Source organism: Giraffa tippelskirchi, chromosome 1, assembly GCF_054371585.1.
Source record: "Giraffa tippelskirchi isolate mGirTip1 chromosome 1, T2T-mGirTip1v1.2.pri, whole genome shotgun sequence".
In the NCBI taxonomy this organism is placed as follows: Eukaryota; Metazoa; Chordata; class Mammalia; order Artiodactyla; family Giraffidae; genus Giraffa; species Giraffa tippelskirchi.
This window is the reverse complement of record NC_137275.1, coordinates 122,536,743-122,555,458: the sequence shown is the minus strand read 5'-3', so window position 1 is coordinate 122,555,458 and position 18,716 is coordinate 122,536,743. Positions and strand designations below refer to the sequence as shown.

Sequence of the window (18,716 nt, the reverse complement as noted above, 5' to 3'; positions counted from 1 at the left end):
AGCATCACTACAAACAAAGCTAGTGGAGGTGATGGAACTCCAGTTGAGCTATTTCAGATCCTGAAAGATGATGCTGTGAAAGTGATTCACTCAGTATGCCAGCAAATCTGGAAAACTCAGCAGTGGCTCCAGGACTGGAAAAGGTCAGTTTTCATTCCAATCCCAAAGAAAGGCAATACCAAAGAATATTCAAACTACTACAGAATTGCACTCATTTTACATACTAGCAAGGTAATGCTGAAAATTCTCCAAGCAAGGCTTGAATCAAGAAATTCCAGATGTTCAAGCTGGATTTAGAAAAGGCAGAGGAACCAGAGATCAAATTGCCAACATCCATTGGATCATAATAAAAGCAAGAGAATTCCAGAAAAACATCTACTTCTGCTTCATTGACTATGCCAAAGCCTTTGACTGTGTGGATCACAACAAACTATGGAGAATTCTTCAAGAGATGGGAATACCAGACCATCTTACCTGCCTTCTGAGAACCTGTGTGCAGGTCAAGAAGCAGCATTTAGAACCAGACGTGGAACAACGGACTGGTTCAAAATTGGAAAAGGAATACATCAAGGCTGTATATTGTCACCCTGCTTATTTAACATATATGCAGAGTACATCATGTAAAATGATGGGCTGGTTGAAGCACAGGCTAGGATCAAGATAGCTGGGAGGAATATCAATAACCTCAAATATGCAGATGACACCACCCTTATGGCAGAAAGTGAAGAGGAACTAAAGAGCCTCTTGATGAAGGTGAAAGAGGAGAATGAAAATGCTGACTTAAAACTCAGCATTCAGAAAACTAAGATCATGATATCCGGTCCCATCACTTCATTGCAAATAGACAGGGAAACAGTGGAAACAATTTTCCTGGGCTCCAAAATCACTGCAGATGGTGACTGCAGCCATGAAATTAAAAGATGCATGCTCCTTAGAAAAAAAGCTATGACCAACCTAGACAGCGTATTAGAAATCAGAGACATTACTTTTCTGACAAAGGTCCATCTAGTCAAAACTATGGTTTTTCCAGTAGTCATATATGGATGTGAGATTTGGAGTGTTAAGAAGGCCGAGCACTGACGAATTGATGCTTTTGAACTGTGGTGCTGGAGAAGACTCTTGACAGTCCTTTGAACTGCATGGAGATCAAACCAGTCAATCCTAAAGGAAGTCAGTCCTGAATATTCATTGGAAGGACTGATGCTGAAGCTGAAGCTCCAGTACTTTGGCCAGCTGATATGAAGAACCGACTCATTAGAAAAGACCCTGATGCTGGCAAAGATTGAAGGCAGGAGGAGAAGGGGACGACAGAGGATGAGATGGTTGGATGGCATCACCAACTCGATGGACATGAGTTTGGGCAAGCTCTGGGAGTTGGTGAAGGACAGGGAAGCCTGGCCTGCTGTAGTCCATGGGATTGCAAAGAGTTGGACATGACTGTGTGACTGAAAACAACAAAATTGCTTTGATAGATTTTTATATGTTGGACTAACCCTGCCTTCCTGGAATTCTGTTTTATACATTTTATATCTTCAGAGACAGATATATTATTGGTAATAGTTGATACTCAATGATAAATAAATGAGAAGAGAAAAGAAAGAATAGTAAGCAAAACTCACTACAAGTTTTAAATTTGTGATTGAAAGCAATGGCTTATGTATAACTGATCATTTAAACTAGTTTAGGAAAAGCCATTCAATAAAGCAGAACTTAAATAGATTACAGAAGTAAATAGATAGTTCTATATATACATAAATGGTGTGAACATTCTTTTAATCAAAGCTGTTATGTGTGTGGTCATGTTCTTATGAAAATAATTTGTTTCTGCTAAAGTATTTGAATTATTTGATTCAGTGAATCAGGTCAGTCAGCAAATATAAATTATCATATGTCAGTTGAAGGCCCACAGTGACAGACATTGGACATACTATCTTAGGATGGAAAATCAAACATAAAAATGTTACCGATGTCTTACTTCTGTAAAGGTTAAAAGATGAAGTCAGTTCAGTCAGGATACAAAGCAGAGATTCTGTCTAATTGTATGCAGTGGTGTAAGCATCCAGGACTCCTCAGAAGAGCCTTATCAGTAGACACAGTTTCAGGTGACATGTCTGTTTGTCATACTCTTTGAAAGTTTATCTGCCCTCTTTAGGCCCAGTCTTATATAAATGGGGCTGTAGCAGACCACAATACAGCCTTACCCATATATATGAAGGCCATTTTCCTAGCCATAGCAATCAGAGAAGAAAAATAAAAAGAATCCAAATTGGAAGAGAAGAACTAAAGCTGTCACTGTTTATGGATGATATGGTACTATACACAGAATGTCCTAAAGACACTACCAAAAATCTCCTAGAGTTCATCAGAGAATTTGCTCAAGTTTCAGAATGCAGTATTAGTAACCAAGAAAAGCTCTTAACCAGGTATAGAGATGATCTAATCCTAGAAGATTCTGGTGGCGAAATTTCACAAGAATCTCTTTTAAGCACTACATAAGTTAAGTGAATCTCAGGCCATTATCGTCCATAGCTTTATGGTGAATCAAATTTAAAATTTTTACAGCTTAATTTCACATTTCTAATTTTTATATATCTCAGTACAGTTGACCCTTGAGCAATACAGGAGTTAATCTTCTTATACTTACAGTCATCCCTCCATTCTGAGGTTCCCCTGCATCTGTGGATTCAACCAACTATGGACATGTTTAGTTGCTCAGTCGTGTTGGACTCTTTGCAACCGCATGGACTGCATCATGCCAGGCTTCCTGGGCCTTCACCATCTCCAGAGTTTGCTCAAACTCATGTGCATTGAGTCGGTGATTACCATCCAACTACAGGATGCTACATGTAGTCCCGTAGTATTTACTCTTGCAAAATACCCACAATAAGTGGACCCACGTGGTTCAAACTTGTGGTGTTCAATGGTCAACTGTAATTGTTAACATATAAAAGAAATGACTGTTTGGGGTACAAAAATCAGAAATGTTTATTGGAAGAGAGAAGGCATTATTTCATGTATTTTTCTGAACATAATTATGGTCCTCAACATATGGTCCCACACTATAGGAAGTTGGTACGCTTTCATAGCCAATATCCAAGATTCACAGCCAATAACTTCCTGATCTTTCTTCCTGACTTACAAATTACTGCAGTTGATACTATGCAGTGAGTTCTCTGTTTACGGGGAGTTGGTTTTATTTATTTTTGTATTCTTGCTTAGCACACGGTAATAGGCATAATAAATATTAGGTGTTCAAAATGTTAATGACTTTGTTTTAAATTATGAAAGTACAACACATTTACAGGAGACTTGGAAAATACAGAACAAAGTTCCATATGCATGTGTGCATGCTCAGTTGTCTCTGACTCTTGTGACCCCGGGGACTATAACCTACCAGACTCCTCTGTCCATGAGATTTTCCAGGCAAGAATACTGGAGTGAGTTGTTATTTCCTTCTCTCGGGGATCTTCCTGACCCAGGGATCAAACGCATCTCCTGTGTCTCCTGCATTGCAGGCATATTCTTTACCACTGAGGCATCAGGGAAGCCCCATAAAACATACTGTTTTAACCATATTTAACGGTACAGTTCTGTGTCACTAAGTACTTTCATGTTGTTGTGCAACTCTCACCATCATACATCTCCCGAATTTTTACCTTCCTAAACTGAAACTCCAGTCCATCCTAAAGGAGATCAGTCCTGGGTATTCATTGGAAGGACTGATGCTGAAGCTGAAACTCCAATGCTTTGGCCACCTGATGCAAAAAACTACTTGGAAACTATGGAGAGTCTTCTATAAGTATGGTCTGAAATAATTTTATGTGTCTATAAGTAGCATAGAGTAAATGAACACAAAAGAAAACTTGTTACGATTTGGTGTAGTAGAGTAGATTTTGCACCTATTTAAAATAATAGTGACTGATTTAGGTAGTTGATTCTGATATGTGTATAGCTATTGATTCATTAAATAGGAAGACTTGATTTCATATCAGCCTTCATATTTTGCAGATATCTCTAAAGAAAATATTTCCGTGTAATTTTTAACTTTTTGTAATATTTGATGTTCAGAATTTTTAGTTTTGCTGTTTGTCCAAATTCCTCAGGCAGAAGGGGCAGCCAGCTATGGAAAGAGCAAAACAAGTAGAAGAGTTTCTACAGCGAAGACGGGAAGCAAAGCAGAACAAAGCTCGGGCCGAGGGGCATATGGTAGGATTTTGTTTTTGAGATTTTTGAACATAGTATTCAGAGTGAAGGTCTGAAACAAGGTAGGTATAAATGACAGGAGTCACCATCCTTTACAAACACTACCTCTGAACATTTGCAGAGTATTAAACCTCTCTTTGTGCTATTTCTTTTATGCCAAGTGTGAAATTCTGTTGTTGCCTTAGTTAATTGAAAGTTCATAGTTGCATTCTTCCTTTTAAAAGAGTCAGAGTAGGTATAGCAACCCAGATATGTATGTTAAATAAGTTCTTACATTGCTTTTTTTGGCCCTAAATGCTTTTTGTTTTAAATAATACTTAAGCAAAGAACTATCAAAGAAAATGAGAAGTAAACATTTGGATAAATACACATGTAACTATGCATTTACTCAAAAGCAAATTAGAACCAAATGTATTTTAAAGCCTCTAATTATCCAGTCAGGTAACTGAATAAGTCATGTATTCAAGAAAATACTAACAGTTTTTAGATGACCATTTTAGTAGATGTTGGTTTTGACATGCAGAGGGACGCAATGCCTTTTCACCTTTTGTCCACAGAACAAGTGGTGATTGTTTCTGTCAACTCAGCACCCCGTGAAGCAGCATGCTTATGTAGGAAATAGGTCAATTGTATAGTTATATGTTTTTTTATACTTACATCTACTATAAGTTCGTAAGTAACATCATTACGAGTTAATATAATTATTCCAATTTAGGATATTTTTTCTTTGAAATAATATTATTGCAAAACAGTAAATTTTTTAGTGATTACCCTTTATATTTTTAACACCCATCAGCTTGTTTTTCTAGTATCTGGAATTAATCTGTATTTGTATCCTTTGTGTGGACAGAAGAGAACCTGCTTTATTTTCCCTTGCCCCATTTCTCCCATGTTAACAGCATCTGGAATTTTGGTTACAGATATTAATTAGAAATATTTTCAAATGGTTATTAGACTTAGCAAGATTTACACATTTCTCACCTCAGAACTGTTCCTTACATTTACTGCCCTCCCCTGAGTTTATCGTCTTCATGATAGAGACGACTCTTGGAACCTTTCAGAGAGAAATTGTCCAAGATTTGTTGGAAATGTACTTATTTTGTCTTCACACTTAAATGTTCATTTGTAGTAGTGGTCTACTGGTGAATTTGCTTAGCATTTGTACATCTGAAAAAACATTTTGCCTTCTTTTTTGAAAAATATTTTTTCTGGAAATAGTATTATAGGTTGAGAGTTCTCTCTCTGTCCGTTCTTTAAAATGTTTCTCCACTTACATCCTGGCATTCCTGTTCTGACCAGAAGTCTGCTGACATTACATTTTCCTCTGTGTTTGATGTGTCTTTTCCTCTAATGGCTTTTAACATTTTCTCTTTATCACTGAAAGTGAATTGATTATGATACAGCTTGGTACATTTTTCTTCATGTTTATTTTGTTGGGGGTTCATTGAGCTCCTTGGATTTGTAGGTTTATAATATTTATCAGATTTGGAAAAATTCAGCCATTATTTCTTCAAAAATTTTTTTTGTTCTTCTCTCCTTTTTCCTCTGGGTGTTCAGCGCCTATAGGTCAGCTCATCTCTTTCTGGTCCTTTTCCTATGTTTCATTTTGGGTAGCTTCTGTTGCTGAATCTTCAAGTTCACTAGTCTTTTTGTTTGCTTTTTGCAATCTGCTCTCTTTTTAATCCCATCCAGACGTGTATTTTTCATTTAAGATACTTTTTTTTTTCTCTTAAAGTTTATTTGGGTCATTTTTATGCTTTCCATGTCTGTCTTTATAATACTTAGACGCTTTTCTCTCCTTTCTTGAACATGTGGAATGTAATTATTATATCCTTCTTAATCACCTTGTCTACTAATTCTGCTCTCTTTGTCATTTCTGAGTCTGCTGGCTATTTTTCTCCTCATTTTGGTCATCTTTTCCTGCTTCTTTACCCACCTGATAATTTGTGGTTGGATGCCAGGCACTGTGTATTTTATCTTGGATTTTTTTGTATTTAACTATGTGGAGACTTTACTCTGGGATGCAGTGTTGTTAGTTAAAGATAGTTTGAGTCTTTCAGGGCTTGCCTCTAAGCTTTGCTGGGTAGGTGGAGCACAGTCTTTGATTTAGGACTCCCTTGGCTGCACCACTGAGGCATTGCCCTTGTGCTGTGATACTGTGTTGGTGTCCTCCAATGCTCTGTTGACTTGGAGGCCTTTCCAGTCTGGCTGTTGGAAGTGTGGTGTGTTCCCAGCCCTCAGTGAGCCTGAGGAATTGGTGTCTTGCTCAGTCGCTCATTCGTGTCCGACTCTTTGCTACCCCATGGACTGTAGCCCGCCAGGCTCCCCTGTCCATGGGGATTCTCCAGACAAGAATACTGGAGTGAGTTGCTATGCCGTCCTCCAGGGGATCTTCCCAACCTAGGGGTCAAACCCAGGTCTCCTGCATTGCAGGCCAGTTCTTTACCATCTGTCTGAGCCACCAGGGAAGCCCAGGAACACTGGAGTGGATAGCCTATTCCTTCTCCAGGAGATCTTCCTGACCCAAGATTTGGTGAGGTCAGGCTAATTGTCACTCAGCAGGAGACTCAGAGGAAACCTCTGCAGCTTCCAGCACTCTCTTCCTGCAGATGTTAGTGCTCCTCCACCTCCCACACTCTAACTGCCCTTTCCTTGGCTCAGGGACCCCCTCTACCTGTGCTGCAGCCTGGAAATGGGCAGTGACTGAGCTTAACTCACTTGTTCTCCTCTCACAAAGATCACTGTCTTGTGTTTCCTGTTTGCCCATGTTTGAAAATCATCGTTTCATATACTTTGTCCAGTCTTTCCTTGTTGAAGGTAGGAGGGCACATCCGATCTGTGTTATCAACTGCAGGTGAAGTCTTGGGTGGTGGTTTGATGGATGAAGAATCCAGGTTGCAGGCTCCCCCCAGCCCACATTAAAGCTGCTGACTTATCATCTCATTGTTACTCATGAGCGTGGTGACGATGTTCTCCGTGTTTGTCTGTAAGGGATTTCATCTCTGAAAGCACGTCGGACTGTTTTTTTCTACCTTTCATATTCTGAAATAATCACTTGAGTATTTACTAGTTTGTTTTTTTTTTTAATTGACCTGACTTGATGCTCACAAGATGCTCTCAGTCTGAGCACTCACCTTCAGTTCTGGGACATTCTCAGTTAGCATTTCTTCAGGTATTGCTTCTTCTCCTTTTTCTCCTTGACAAAGCTCCTATTAAATGAATAGATTGGAACCTCTGCATCAAATGTCTTTTTTTCTGTTCTCCTGTTTCTTTTTTTTTATCCCTCCCTCCCTGATTACTGTTTTGGAAGGATTCCTAGCCCAAATTTCAGCTCGTAACACTTTCTTTCATTTTGTCTGCTCTGTTCTTCAGCCTATCCAGTGAGATTCTCTTACCTTTAGAAACTTGTATTTTCATGTCCATGAAGCTACTTGGTTTTCCTTGAATACTCCCTGATCGTGTGCTCATTTCTCTTATAGTACTCTAGGTATTTAGGGTCTTGTTCTTGGTGCTCTCTTGGCAGTGTTGGTGTCTTCAATGTTAAAGTCTGTGCCCTGCTTCATGGTACTGGTGTTCCTTGCACGGTTGGTGTTCTTGCTGGTGTATTCACGTATGGGGGGCTCTGTTTCACTCTTCATTGCCTCTGTTCGGGTGGGCCCCTGGCAAGATGGTACATGCTGCTCTGCCCAGTCCTCTGCCCAGTTTTCCGTCGGAGTAGAGGCCAGGTGGGACACACTGCTGTTCTGCCAAGCAAATCCCGGGCAGCTTATTTTCTGGGCTTTGGAGAGCCCCTTCCTTCCTGGTGTCATCAGTCACCTGGAGCACCGGCCTGGCCTTTGCCTCCAACTTGCTTGTCATTAGTGTCTTCAGAGAGCTGCTGGGGAGAGGACAGGGTGCCAGGCGAGCTCTTCTTGAAGCGTGTCACTGCTGGCCCCTTCGCCCCCGTGCTGAGGCCTCGCCCCACGTGCTGTGCTCGTGTCACTTGTTGTCATAAACCCATTTGTGTACTTGCTTCACCTCTGGGTTCCTTCCATTCTTGGGGCTGCCACGAGTTTTGCTTGTTTTTGAGTGCTGATATGCATTCACTTAACACAGCAACTTCTCTAGTCTAGAATTTTGCAGGAAGAGAGGCCATGGTGTCATTCTGTCTTCTTGCAGTCAGAAATTATTATTTTCATTTTGTTGTTATTTTTTAAAAATGTGCTTTAGGGACTTCCCTGGCGGTCCAGTGGTTAAGACTTAATGCTATCACTGCAGGGGACACAGGCTCAATCCCTGGTCCGGGAGCTAAGACCCCATATGCTCCATGGCCAATAAATAAATAAATGCATCCAACTAAATCTTTAAAAAAATTTTGCTTTAGAGATAAGTGACTTTTATATGACTTTTCAAGATTCATTTTTTTAACCTATTTAGAATTTCTTTGTTCCGTAGGTGACAACATATATACATATATAAAACTAGAAAAGTGAAGAATTTTTCCTTTTCAGTGTATTTGGGTGTGTACATTGTATATTACTTGTTTTATTCACTAATTAAATAACAAAGGCAGTGTGTTAAACACTTGGGGGCAGTAGGTTAATTAACTGATTGAAGACTACTTAATTAAAGCTTAACCAGACATAGTTTGTCTCTGGAGTAGTTTAGAGTCTCAAGTTAGACAAGAATATCTACACTGGAGACCGAGCCAGAGAACAGAAGCTAGGGCTGAGTGGGGAGAAAAGGTCTTGCATATTTTAAGTTCTAAATTGAAATGTTTTTATGATGAGATAGAGGGCCTGTTTAAAATTGATCTCTCCTCTTCCATGCTTTGTGACAAATTACCATAAACCTAGGAGCCTAAGAGCAGCAGAGATTTATGACGCACCATTTCTCCAGGCCAGGACTCTGGCACATTGTGATCGTCCTCTGCCCCTCGTCTCCTGAAGCCCAGGTAGAGGTGTCAGCAGCTGGGCCTTCATGGTGCCAGCAGGCCATCCCTCCCTCTGCTGTGGGGATCAGGCCTCCACTGTCGGAGAGATTGCCTGAGACCATGCTCAGTTGTTTGCCACATAGCCCCTTCATCTCAGCAGCAAAGAACTCCATGTGCATAAAGTCCCCGCCTCCTGCCTCTTCACCCAGCCAGGGAAACTCGGCATTTAATGATCAACCCACTGTTTTAATGCCACTCATCCCATTTAATGTGACTCAGTCCTGGGGGTACACCTCATCGTATTCCAAGCCCTGGGGATCATCTGTGCAGGGCTTGCAAACCTGGGGAGTGGGTGAATGTCAGGAAACCTTGGGAGCCTTCTCCAAGTCGTACCCACCATGGTCCCTTTGCCTTTGACTTTAGAGACTGTGTCAGGGACAACAGATGAGGCAAAGTGGAGGAGCTGACTTTAGCAACACACTTGAGGGACAGCACTACCCAGGAGTCCAGACAGAGCTCTGTAAAAAATTGATTTATTACCATGAAGTTTAAATACAGTGATATTCACCAGTGTTAGGTGTGTGTCTAGATGAGTGTTGACAAGAGTATGTAGTCATAACCCCTGCCACAGTCACAGGATAGCGCTGTGACTATCATTTCTTAAAAGATTCCTCCTCTTACTATCAGAAAAAAAAAATTGAATGTGATATGATGGATGACAACTAAACTTACCATAGTGATCCTTTCTCAGTGTATGTGTATATTAAATGATGTTGTGCACCTTAAACTAATGATGTTATATGGCAATTGTATCACAATAAAACCAGGCCTCTCTGGTGGCTCAGATGGTAAACAATCCACTTGCAATGCGGGAGACCTGAGTTCATTCCCTGGGTTGGGAAGATCCCCTGGAGAAGGAAATGTCATCCCACTCCAGTATTTTTGCCTCGAGAATCCCATGGACAGAGGAACCTGGCAGACTACAGTCCATGGGGTGGCAAAGAGTCAGACGCAACTTAGCAACTACACACACATCTCAACAAAACAGGAGGAGGAAGTTTCCTCCTGGCTCTGCAGTCTGCTGCCAGCCATAGGCAACCACTGATCTTCCTGTCACTGTGCTCTTGTTTCTTCCAGAATTTCATGTAGAAATATCTTACAGTATATAGGGTTTTGGGGTGGTGTGTATCCTTAGTTCTTTTTTATTCCTAAGTCGTATTCCATCATGTGAATGTACCTCAAATTGTTTATTCAATCCTCAGTTGATGAACATTTGTGTGGTTTCTTAAAGAGATGGTTTGAAAACTCTTGGGAGTCACTGAACTGACTAGCCCGTGCTCCCGGGAGCCCTTCTTTCTGAGTTGGCATATCCCTCTTTATTATGTGTAACTCAGTTAGTAACATTTTTACACTCAGGTTTCTGAACACTGCTGGAGAAAGTGACAGCTGTGATGGCTAGTGTTAGATGGGTTTACAGCCTCTGGTTTCAGCAGAGGTATGGTCCTTTTCAAGACTCTGTTAAATCTCCGTGGTCAGCAGCCTCTCCCCTTGTCCATTTGCTGAATGATTTCATCCTTCTTCCTTCTCTGTGAAGATAATCATTACAGGGAAAGTTGGCTTATGAACCCCACGTTTCATCAGATTTTCTGCCTCCATACTTAAAAGTGAGGTGAAGGTCGCTCAGTCATGTCCGACTCTTTGTGACCCCATGGACTAAACAACCCATGGAACTATCTAGGCCAGAATACAGGAGTGGGTAGCTTTTCCCTTCTCCAGGGTATCTTCCCGACCCAGGGATGGAACCCAGGTCTCCCACATTGCAGGTGGATTCTTTACCAGTTGAGCCATAGGGAAGTCCAAGAATACTGGAGTGGGAGGCTTATCCCTTCTCTAGCAGATCTTCCCGACCCAGGAATTGAACCAGGGCCTCCTGCATTGCAGGTGGGTTCTTTACCAACAGAGCTGTCAGAGCTATCCCTCCATACTTATAAACTTATCCACAATTGTACCCAGTACTTCCTTATTTTCTCCAGTCTCAGAGGAGGATATAATTTCTTCTGTTCAAAAGTAATCTTCCCATTCCATACTTTTGATGATTATAAGGCTATTAACTGTTGACGGTCAATTTACTGGGTGCTTACTATGCCAAAGAATGCTCAACGTACCGCACAATTGCGCTCATCTCACATGCTAGTAAATTAATGCTCAAAATTCTGCAAGCCAGGCTTCAACAGTACGTGAACAGTGAACTCTCAGATGTTCATGCTGGTTTTAGAAAAGGCAGAGGAACCAGAGATCAAATTGCCAACATCCACTGGATTATTGAAAAAGCAAGAGAGTTCTGGAAAAACATCCATTTCTGCTTTATTGACTATGCCAAAGCCTTTGACTGTGTGGATCATCAAAAACTGTGGAAAATTCTTGAAGAGATGGGAATACCAGACCACCTGACCTGCCTCTTAAGAAATCTGTATGCAGGTCAGGAAGCAACAGTTAGAACTGGACATGGAACAACAGAGTGGTTCCAAATCGGGAAAGGAGTACGTCGAGGCTGTATATTGTCACCGTGCTTAATTAACTTATTGGCAGAGTACATCATGAGAAATGCTGGGCTGGAGGAAGCAGAAGCTGGAATCAAGATTGCTGGGAGAAATATCAATAACCTCGGATAATGCAGATGACACCACCGTTATGGCAGAAAGTGAAGAAGAACTAAAGAGCCTCTTGATGAAAGTGTAAGAGGAGAGTGAAAAAGTTGGCTTAAAGCTCAACATTCAGAAAACTGAGATCATGGCATCTGATGCCATCACTTCATGGCAAATAGATGGGGAAACAGTTGCTGAGTTTATTTTTCTGGGCTCCCAAATCACTGCAGATGGTGACTGCAGCCATGAAATTAAAAGACACTCCTTGAAAGAAAAGTAATGACCAACCTAGACAGCATATTAAAAAACAGAGACATCACCTTGTCAACAAAGGTCTGTCTCGTGAAGGCTATGGTTTTTCCAGTAGTCACGTATGGATGTGAGAGTTGGACTACAAAGAAAGCTGAGCCCCAAAGAATTGATACTTTTGAACTGTGGTGTTGGAGAAGACTCTTGAGAGTCCCTTGGACAGCAAGGAGATCCAACCAGTCCATCCTAAAGGAAATCAGTCCTGAATATTCACCGGAAGGACCGATGCTGAAGCTGAAACTCCATTACTTTGGCCACCTGATGTGAAGAACTGTCTCATTTGAAAAGACCCTGATGCTGGGAAAGACTGAGGGCAGGAGGAGAAGGGGATGAGAGAGGATGAGATGGTTGGATGGCATCACTGACTCAATGCACATGGGTTTGAGTAAACTCCAAGAGTTGGTGATGGACAGGGATGCCGGTGTGCTGCAGTCCATGGGGTCGCAAAGAGTCGGACACGACTGAGCGACTAAACTGAACTACTATGTGTCAGGCATAGTTTTGAGTTCTCTACCTGTATTAACTCACTTCTCACAGAGGCACCCTGAGGTGAGTTCTGTAGTGTTCCTGTCTTAGATCTCACTGAGGCAGAAGTAGAGAAGCTAACATGACAATTTGGGTTTTACAGTGACTGAATGGTAGATGATGTGTTTAAATGCTGTGGTCTGACTGTAGAACCCATGCTTTCATGGCTTTATTTTCTGTGCCATACTGTCTGTTTACTTGAGGGTCCTCCTTACTCTATCACTTTTTTGCTCTCTGTCCTGATCATTTCCTTCTTCCCTGGTGCCCTCCCATAGCCTATAAATACATTCATGTTTCTCACATTTCTGCTCCTTCCTCCTCTTCATAGCCTGCCCCTCAAAGGAGTGAACAACTCTTCATTGTTGCTCACCTGGTATTCAGAATCCTATTGATATAGAAGTTGTCACTGTCTATCTTCTCAGATATAATATAGTATTTTCAATCTTTATCTTATTTGACCTTTCTGTGACATTTGGTCTCATGAGTTACTGCTTCTAAATTTCTTCACTACCTTCTCTGGTACCAAATTCTCCTTGTTTTTCTTTCTCTGTTTTTTTTATTTCTTAATATCTTTTCCTACAGGATTCTTTTCCTCTCACTTTTTAAAGGCTGATATTTTCTGAGGTGTTCTGTCCTTGGTTATTTTCTCCTATAAATAATACCCTGAGGTGATCTCATTCTACAAGGGACCAGTGACTTCACAGTCTGTCTCAGTTACTCAGATTACTCTTCTAACTTCTATCCTGTCTAGCTTCCTTCTGGACATCATTTCCTGAGTGTTTCATTGGCACATTATTTTTAAAATTTCCTTTTATTTAAGTATAATACAATAACTTCTTATACTACTTTCTTACAACTTTTTTAATAATATAATAACTTTCCTTTTATTATTTTAAATTATAGTACAGTAATGGGTTTGCCTTGTGACTCAGCTGGTAAAGAATCTGTCTGCAATGTGGGAGACCTGGGTTCAATCCCTGAGTTGGGAAGATCCCCTGGAGAAGGGAAAGGCTACCCACTCCAGTATTCTGGCCTGGAGAATTCCATGGATTGTATAGTCCATGGGGTCGCAAAGAGTCAGACATTACTGAGCAATTTTCAGTTTCATGATAACTTCAACTTTATTTTTCTTCTCCAGTTCTATGAATTTTAGCACAAGTATATATTCACATACCCACCACCATAGTCAGGATACAGAAGAGTTCCATCATCCCCAAACTCTTGTGGTGTCTCTTAGCATAGTCATGCTGTCCCTACACCATCAACAGCCTGGCAGCTGCTGTCTGTTCTCCATGACTACAGTGTTGTCTTTTCAAGAATATCTTATGTGGTGTACATGTGTGGTATCAGTTCAGTTCAGTCACTCAGTCGTGTCCGACTTTGCAACCCCATGAACTGTAGCATGTCAGGCTTCCCTGTCCATCACCAACTCCTGGAGCTCGCTCAAACTCATGTCCATCAGGTTCGTGATACCATCCAACCATCTCATCCTCTGTCATCCCTTTCTCCTCCTGCCTTAAATCTTTCCCAGCAACAGGGTCTTTTCCAGTGAGTCAGTTCTTCTCATCAGGTGGCCAAAGTATTGGAGCTTCAGCTTCAGCATCAGACCTTCCAATGAATATTCAGGGCTGATTTCCTTTAGGATTGACTGGTTTGATCTCCTTGCTGTCCAAGGGACTTTCAAGAGTCTTTTCCAATACCACAGTTCAAAAGCATCAATTCTTCTGCACTCAGCTTTCTTTATGGTCCAACTCTCACATCCATACATGACTACTAGAAAAACCATGGCTTTGACTAGATGGACCTTTGTTGGCCAAGTAATGTCTCTGCTTTTTAACATGTTGTCTAAGTTTGTCATAGCTTTTCTTCCAAGCAGCAAGTGTTTTTTAATTTTATAACTGTAGTCACCATCTGCAGTGATTCTGGAGCCCAGGAAAATAAAATCTGTCACTGTTTCCATTGTTTGGAAAGTATGAAAAGGCAAAAAGATATATGTGGTGTACATAATGATATATAAACCTTATTGGTTGACTTCTTTCATTCACGTTAATCATTTTCATCCAAGTTGTTGCATTTATCAGTAACTTTTTCTTTTATTTTTGAGTGATATTCCATTGTATGGATGTGCTGTGGTTTGTTTATTCATTCACTCATTGAGGGACATTTGAGTTGTTTCTAGTTTTTAATGATTATTAAGTACTGCTGCATTTATCATTCATTTACAAGTTTTTGGACAAGCATTAAGTTTTTATTGGGTAAATACCCAGGAGCGGGTTTACTGGATCATATGGTAAGTGTATACTTAACTTGGGTTTTCAAAAAAGTCAAACCATTTGCTGGAGTACTTGTACCATTTTACCTTCCTACCAGGAGTAAACAAGAATTCCAGTTGCTTTGCATCCTCATCAGTATTGGGCATTGTCACTATTTTTTTATTCTGGCCATCTAATTATGTATAGGGGTATCTCATTGTGGTTTAATGTGCATTTCTCAAAATGTTAATGATGTTGAATTCCTTTTCATGTTCTTATTTGTGATCCTTATATCCTCTTTAGAGAACTGTCTGAATAATTTGTTGATGTTGATTGATTGCTATTGTTTAGCTTTGAGCATTCTTTATATTCTGGATAAGTCTTTTATTGGGTAAGTAACTTGCCAGTATTTTCTCCTAAGTGGTAGTTTGCCTTATCATTCTCTTAACAGTACTTTTCACAGAACAAAAAGTATTAACTTTGATAAAGTGTTTTCAGATTTCTGATTTATGGATCATGCTTTTGCTATTGTGTCTAAAAACTTTCTGCCTATGCAACAGTCATAAAGATTTGCTCCTACTTTAAAAAAAAATTTTTATAGTTCTACTTTTAACCTTTAGCTCTATGATCCACGAAGGATGGATGTTTCCATCTAAAAAAAAGAAAATGTTTTTATTATAGTAAAATACCCCAAACATACAATTTTCTGCCTTAATCATTTAAAAATACATGATTCGGCAGCATGAGGTACATTCACAGTGTTATCTTCTTTCTGGTTGATTTCTGTTTATTTTGCTCTTTTGTAGTTTTTTAAGGTTATATCTTAAATAGCTGAGGGTGAGACTTTTCTTCTTTTCTAACATTGGTAGTAGATGCTATAAATTTCCCTCTAAGCACTGCATTATTTCACCCACAAATTGTGCTGTGTTCTGTTTTCATTTTCATTCAGGTCAGAATTCATTCTGATTTCCCTTGAAATTTCTCTTTGGCCTGTGAATTACTTAGAAATGAATTGTTTAATTTCCACGTGTTTGGACATTTTCCTACTTTTGCCTGTAACTGTTTCCTGATTATATTTTATGATCATAGGATGTACTTTGTCTAACTTCAGTCATTTTACATTTGTTAGGGTTTGTACTTTGACCTAGAATATGATCTGTTTTCATGAATGTTCCACATGCACTTGAAAAAAATATGTACTCTGCTGTCGTTGGGTGGAGTGCTCTGTGTTTCAGTTAGACACAGTGAGTTAATGGTGCTTTTCAGTACTTCTTGATCCATGCTGACATTATGCCAATATAATGTTTGATACTAAGGTAGGAGAGTTGAAATCTTCAAATATAATTGTAGATTTATCTGTTTTTCCTTTCAGTTCTGTGAGGTTTTCCTTTCTATTTTTTTTTTTTTTAAAGCATGTGCACATTTAGAATTGTTGGAGTTTTTTGGTGAATTGACTTTTTTTTTTTTTAATCAAAATACAGTCTTTGTTCCTTGTATTAGGCTTTTGTTTTTGTTTTTCTGTGTAACAAATTACTATAATTTAGTGGCTTTTAACAAAGCAAAATTGAATACAGTGCTTTATCTGCTTAGAGTTACTCAATGGTTGTCTAGTGTTTATAGGGTAAATTACACCTGGGTAGCTTCCCACTAGGCTACTATCCTTTGTCTTTTTATTCCTCTTGATTCTGCTGTTCCCTTCTTCATCCCTTACACTTCAGCATTACCAGACTATTTGCAGTTCCCTGGTGGTGCTGTTTATAGTTTTTGCCTGAGATTCCATCTCGCTTATCTTCGCGGAGAGAGCTCATTTTACCTTTCTGTTGCCTTGTTCATTTGTGGTCTGTGGCTGAGGATGTGGTAGAGATTCCAGGGCAAGAGTAAACATGCTTTTACTGCCACTGTGTTGGTTTCCTGCTTAGAAAGGGATGGTGGTTAACTATAGAAACAATTACTATTAATTTGTGCAGCGTCTTAGTTTACGTAAAGCTTTCTGATTCTGTGACCTTCGTATATCTTCATAGAGTAGACAGTCCTTTATTGCTGTGAGAAAACTATTGATCCTGTGCTGCAGGTCTGTACTGCACATTTATGTTGCACGGGCTGAAACAGGGAAACACAGCCTCTCCGCAAGTTCATCAGCTCTGATGAATGAGCTGGGGAGTCTTAAGGAGGAGAGGCATGTGGCAGACACCTCAGGGAGACCTTTGCAAGCTGCTCTGAAAACAGTCAGGAACCTGGAACCTGAGTCTCGCATGAGACGCAGTCAGTCAGCCCTGCATCTCATGCAAGAAACCCTCCTTAGCCTGGCAGTCTTGATGCTGGAAAGAGCTGCTTAATGTAAATCTCCACATTTTGTAGTAAACAGTGAAAAAAAAGCTTGTTTGGGATTTTACCTTGAAAAATACAATTTAAAAAATTGTTTTGTCTTATATTCTATCAGAATTTTGGATAATTTGCAAGTCCATGTTAATTCTGAAAGTAACTAGAGAAGGATTATAATTTTTCAGATAGAATTTTATAATGAGTAATATATGTATTTTATCAAATCCAAGTTACAACTGTAAGGCATAGTGTTATATATGATTAAAAGAGAAAAAAAAGTTGCTGATTTAACTTGATATAGTGCTTTTTATCACTTAAACTTTTTGTTTTATACTTGTTGAAATAATTCTTAGATTTTTTCATGATGTTATACTTGAGCATCCATAAAAAGGAAAATGAATAAAATAAATTGGTAAAGGTGTTCATTCCTAAATCTACTTTACATTCATAATTTGTTTTTCCAGTCATTCCTTTTTAAAATTAGGGTCATTGCTGTTCACGTTTTCCCAAATATTAAAGTCTGTACCACCACGTGCACTGAGATTTCAGCGTTTCTTAAAAGAGGACCCAAATTTTGTCTCTGGGATTTTCTTTCAAGAGTCAGCAAGCTTTGCTGCTGGTGCTTTCTTGCTGTCATCAAAGGGAATCAGTGGAAGGTCTTCAATAACTACTAGGCTCCTGTTTCCTCTTGGACAAGCCACTAAGTGAATTTTTTACTTGAACCTGAGGAACTAAGGTTGCCCAGTTATGACACCAAGAAAGAAGAAAACTAATGAAGTTCAAATGTTTACAACACCACTATTATAACTGCTGCCTGGCCCACAGTTTATAAGATTATAACAGATCATGAAGTTGCCATTGATTATAAGATGCAGCCCATTTCAGAGATGTTAAAATGTGAAAAATGTTCATGTTAGGATTGATGAAAGATGGTGTACCCTTCACTTCAAAATTTCTGTATGGTTTACTTTTATAACTGTATTAAGAAAGAGGGTGATTTTTTTACAGAAATGGTTGAGATTTTAGCAGTTCTCCAAAGATCATTTCTGAATTTTTTAATACCAATAATATTTTGAAGGACCAACATCATAATTCCTTGCAGTTTTTAAAAATTCACATAACTTATTCAACCACTGAGTATTTGTAGATGGTTTTGCATGTAATCTGAACTATTTTCCAGTGTCATCATCATTATTTTCATGAAATCCTTCATCTTTGGCAAGTTTTGTAATTTCCTTTGTCAATCAGTTTGTATTTGATGTGCATTATATTGTCAGATATGAATGGGAAAGACTAGAGATCTCTTCAAGAAAATTAGAGATACCAAGGGAACATTTGATGAAAAGATGGGCACAATAAAGGACAGAAACGGTATGGACCTAACAGAAGCAGAAGATATTAAGAAGAGGTGGCAAGAATACACAGAAGAACTATATAAAAAAGATCCTCACGACCCAGATAATCACGATGGTGTGATCACTCACCTAGAGCCAGGCATCCTGGAATGCGAAGTCAAGTGGGCCTTAAGAAGCATCACTACGAACAAAG

The 18,716-nt window shown here is 39.5% G+C and overlaps 1 protein-coding gene across 39 annotated transcripts in view; it reads left to right on the top strand.

Annotated features, from left to right (window-relative positions):
* NEK1 (NIMA related kinase 1) overlaps nucleotides 1–18,716 on the top strand; it is a 123,939-nt gene that overhangs the window by 50,429 nt on the left and 54,794 nt on the right. For all 39 annotated transcript variants that reach the window (XR_014055133.1, XR_014055139.1, XR_014055137.1 and 36 more), the window contains one exon: nucleotides 4,104–4,206. Coding sequence is in view for 22 of the 39 variants with exons in the window: in XM_081495136.1 (XP_081351262.1) it covers nucleotides 4,104–4,206 (103 nt within the window). In the remaining 17 variants the exon portion in view is untranslated. The remainder of the gene's footprint in view (nucleotides 1–4,103; nucleotides 4,207–18,716) is intronic.